The 4,821-nt window shown below is 37.8% G+C and overlaps 1 protein-coding gene across 1 annotated transcript; it reads left to right on the top strand.

Moving 5' to 3' along the window:
* Positions 1–1,502: 1,502 nt before the first annotated feature.
* LOC308228413 (secreted frizzled-related protein 2-like) lies at positions 1,503–4,603 on the top strand (the record flags this gene model as incomplete). The annotated part of the gene is made up of 4 exons (XM_080631729.1): positions 1,503–1,789; positions 2,336–2,505; positions 3,408–3,500; positions 4,293–4,603. The coding sequence occupies 4 exons, from the start codon at positions 1,503–1,505 to the stop codon at positions 4,601–4,603; spliced, it is 861 nt and encodes a 286-aa protein (XP_080487855.1).
* Positions 4,604–4,821: the final 218 nt, after the last annotated feature.

Raw genomic sequence — 4,821 nt, 5'->3', positions numbered from 1 at the left:
TGTCATTGGTTTCAAAGATGCTAGGATTAATAATCTAACATTTAGATATAAATATGTAAATGATATGTAGCACATTGTCTAAATGTGCTACAGCTAGGTATAAGCACAAAAAGCTGCTGTTTCTGAAACCTGTATTTCAATCGAGCATCAGTAATTCTGGATGATACACTACTATGAACATACTCGTTTTAGTCTAATAGTCAAGCCAGATATTTTACAGTAGATCCACCTAATTATTATTAATATCTGAACATTTCTGTTAATAAAAATGTAGTAAGAAAAGGAAATAAAAATTAACATCCATAATCAATTGGAAAACTCTTTTCATCAAATGAGAAATTTCCACAAAATGTTTTGTTTAAATATTCAACTCTTTTAACCAATGATCTGACTTTTCCATTCACAACAGGTAAACTGCATATTACCTCTGTCACCTTAAGTGATTGCAAAGCTTCTCTGTAGCAGGGCTATTTGGCAGTACTATACTAAGAACAGTAGTGAAGTACTCAGCAATTCTGTTAACTTTTGATTAAGAAACTGAACACTTTTTTTTTTTTGCTATAAAAAGTACACATCTGGTATAATTTGCTTTCACACAGCTTAATATAATAACAATTTATTAATAAATAGGTGAAAAACTGCATTATTTGAGTAATTTTAAGTGTAGCCAGTTTAATTTGAAATAATAATAGTGTTTTTCCATATATGTACTCCCTTCTCAAGCTGAACATATGCCGATAGCCACAAGAGTCCTACAATATTAAATCCACCACTGAACTTGAATAAATAAAAGATGTAAGCTCTGTAGCCATCTGGTAGGCACATACCCCAATCAGTAAAGCAATTCTCTATTTTCAGGTCTATTAAAATTAATACAAGTTAGGAACTTTGGCATGTAACAGGATAGGGATCCAAATTTCCAGACAAAACACTTGGTTAGTAGTGGGAGGCTGTCTCTTTTATAGTGCTTGACCAAAGAAAGTATCTCTTCTACATTGTAAAACAGTGGAAGAGACACAGGCAATTAGCACAAGCAAAACATTTTCACTTGATAAGTCAATCTACGCTGTTTTTTTCTGCCCTGTCAGCAGTGTCTGAAAACAAAGGAGACACAGCAGCCCCAGGAGACAGCTTGTCTGCCCAACCATTTTTCTGGGGTTCTCTTAATTTGTTTTAGAAAGCACACAGCAAACCTTCTAGGTGTCAAAATTTAATATGCCACATAGCATGCTTCAGCCACTGACACCATGGGACACGTGAAAGTCTATACCAGATCTGTGTCTTTAGGGAACATACTTCTATAGTTTGTCTCCACCTCCCTGGTTATCGCAACAACCCCTTGAATAGGCAATAAGACCTGGTCTTGTCTCAAGTGGTTTGATAAGCAGTTGATAACCACAGTCCATTAAACTCTTGGGATATATAAGCCACAAGGTTTCAGCATACCCTGGCGCTTAGGGGCTTGACAGCTGCCTGCTCAGCAGCCCAGGAGTCACTAGAAGATGTTCTTGACTGCAAAAATACTTGTTTTTGCTGTGAATGGTTTACTCAGAGTGGCAATGGGCTTTGACATTGGATTATCCACGAAATGCGTAGTGATACCCAAGGAGATGGGCATGTGCCACAAGATTGGATACTCTGAAATGAGGCTTCCCAACCTGATGGGACACACCAGCATGGCAGAGGTTATCCTAAAATCCACCACCTGGCAGCACCTTGCGCACACGGACTGTCACCCTCACGTGAGGACATTCCTGTGCTCCCTGTTCGCACCCATCTGTTTAGATACGTAAGTACCACAGCACAGTACAGAACTCCAGCTTTTATTTGCCAGAATGGGGAGCAAATGAAATGAATGTTTATCATAATCCAAAGGCAATCTCCACTTTTTCTGAAGTAATTCTAACTTTTCTGTACTTATCAGAAAGACAAGTACTGAAAGCATGTTCTACTTCCACTTCAGTTTGCCTTGGGAAAATGAATGATGCTGTCAAGGGATATCCTGTTTTATTTTGTTATAGTTGAAACTTTATTCTTGTTTATTTAGGGTTGAAGCACCTATTGTGAATAGAATCAGCCTCATGCTGACACTTTTCCCAGGTTGTAATAAAAAGAACTTTAAAAATTGTGACTTAATCCTGTAAGCTCAGTGAAGTCCATATTACAAACCACTCACATAGTTTGCACAGCTGTCATTTCTTGAACTATATTATTATTGAAAGATGCTAAATATCAGTGCAGATGTTGCACTTTGCACAAAACACACTGTTGCAATAGTTTCTGTTATCACTGAGCGAGTTTAAGTGATTCAGCCTGGTATTTCCTTCGACCACAGGTTTATCCATCCTTGTAGGAGTATGTGTGTTGCTGTCCATGACAGCTGTGCCCCTGTGCTTGCGTGCCATGGACGCCTCTGGCCTGACAGTCTGGACTGTGATCGATTCCCTGCAGATGAGGACATGTGCCTGGCATCTCTCACAAAGGAATACAAATACTCACGCAAAGGTAGCTGGAAAAGGGTGGAGGGGAGCATAGCCCTATTCTGTGTTTCTGGGAATCATATACATACAAGGGACACTGTTCCCAGGCAGTCTGTGATTTTATGAGTGGTCATGTCTATCCGTACTGTTCAGGCAGATGGCAGGGGAAAGTGCTAGTACTTGTAGCATGAGCTGTGGCAGAGCTCAGATGGGGTAAATCAGCATCACTTCAAAAAAAGAAAGTGTAGATAGTCTATGCTTAGATAGTGGAGGAAGGCGGTTATCACCCTGCACTGCTATGGTCAGTATCATACCCATGGCAGCACACTGTTTGATTTATTTTTACGTCTCTTTATAGACTTATCAATGGCCCTTATCACAAATAATTTTACATATACAATAAACTGATTCTCAGATCAGCTTAGAAAAGTTGGAATGATTTATTATCTGATTTTTTTTTTTTTTAGGGAAACCAGAGATATCATGATAATAGCGTTCAACTATTCAGATACTCAGGCTTATTAACTTCTACTGAAAAGAATAGGACTCGGTTGCTGCTAGCACACCCAAATTCATGTACTCACAATCCTAATGCAGCTGCATCCAGAATCAGATAAAATCAGCCACCTAACCCCTTTCCCACCCACTGTAGCAGTATTAAAAATAATACTATTTGTTACTGTATTTGATGTTGATAATTGAGCTTGTCAGTTCAAACAAGACTGAATGCACACGGAAAATGAAACTCTTTTTAATCCCTAGCCATGTTTTCAGAGAAGTGTGTAGACTTTCTGTGTTATCACTGACCACTTGTGTATTTTCTCTGACATCCCTGTGGTTAAACAGTGGGCTCTCAGGCTTTGACAGCAGAAAATTAAACCAAAAGTTTTTAAAACACAATCATGACACTTTGTCATCTCTCAGCAGTCCTACCAAAGCCTGCCTGCCAGACCTGCCCAGCAGTGGAGGAATTCTTTACGCACAAAAGAGTTCTTGAAGTTTTCTGTGACAGTAACTTCGGTAAGTCCTTGCTAATATTGCTGCTATTAAAGAGGATAACAACTCTCCTTCTAAAATGCTTTGAAATTAGGATTACAATAATGACAGTTTCTGCTGGAATTTCAAAGGATGGAGAGTTTGGCCCTTAACTTTGAATTGTTTTTCAGAATATGTTCTTTCAAATCAAAATATAAGGAGGATTTATTTTGCATGAAAGATTCATCAATGATCTAGTTTACAACCAAACAGCTCTTCTGTTCTTGTTTAGTTGGCTACATTGTAGTACAACATGCTTTATGGAAAATATTTCTGGCAAAAGCAGCCAAATAAGCAGGTTTGCCTTTTATTAGTGGTTAAACCCAAACTAAAGCTTTGGTATTTTACTAGTGAACAGTGTGTCCTTGATATTTGTGTGTATGAGCTTTTCATAACACAAAGCTTACTGAAAAAGAGACTCAGAAAATCAAATCAGTAAAAGAAATTCTTACTTGTGATACAAAACCAACACCAGCAGCTTTCAATATCTAATTACCTGAAAAGCCTGACACACAGGATGATGGTAAAAATGCATTACTCACTTCTGTGAAAATATTTTTTCCTAGTTGCCTAATTCAATTAAAAAGATCTTTACTACACACCTTTATTTTTAAACAGTGTTTTAAAATGTATACTGCTGCTAGAGAAGGCCTTGCCATACTCTATCAGCATAAATTATGATAGTATTTTTAAGGACTCATCCTGCTTTCGTTGGTAGTGTTTCTTTTGCCATTCAAATAAATGGAGTGACTTACATGTTTCCCTTTTTTTCCTTAGCAGTGAAAGTAAAGCTGTCCAAGAAGAGAACAGTATTTGGTGACCAAGAGTATAACATTGAATGCCAAGTGGAATTCATTACCCAGGGCTCACTCTTGCCTTATGAAACTCAGAATATGATACAGCAGTGGCTGCTTATCAATGAAAACTGTACACAGAGGATGACTCCAACCCATCGCCCCATGGTGTATCTCCTTGTGGGGAATATTGAAGAGGGCATCATTTTAGTAAAACAGGTTTATCGCTGGCAGAGGAGAGACTCCCAGCTGACTTTGGCCACTCAGAAATGGAGATACCATAAATGCTTGTAAATATTTATCACATTATTTGTAAAAAGATGATTAGACTTCTCATGACAAACCTACCTTGTAAATAGGAATGTATTATAAGTGGAATGTAAAGTCTTAATGTCTTTTAAAATGGTATTATAAGTTGAACTTAAAGCCCAGTGTTATCAGGCCTCCTTTTTGTAGTGTTACAGCTAATCACATGAAGTTTGAACTTGGCCAATCATGTATAAATATTTCTT

Source organism: Psittacula echo, assembly GCF_963264785.1.
Source record: "Psittacula echo genome assembly, chromosome: 1".
NCBI lineage: Eukaryota > Metazoa > Chordata > Aves > Psittaciformes > Psittacidae > Psittacula > Psittacula echo.
This window is presented reverse-complemented; position numbering and strand designations above follow the sequence as displayed.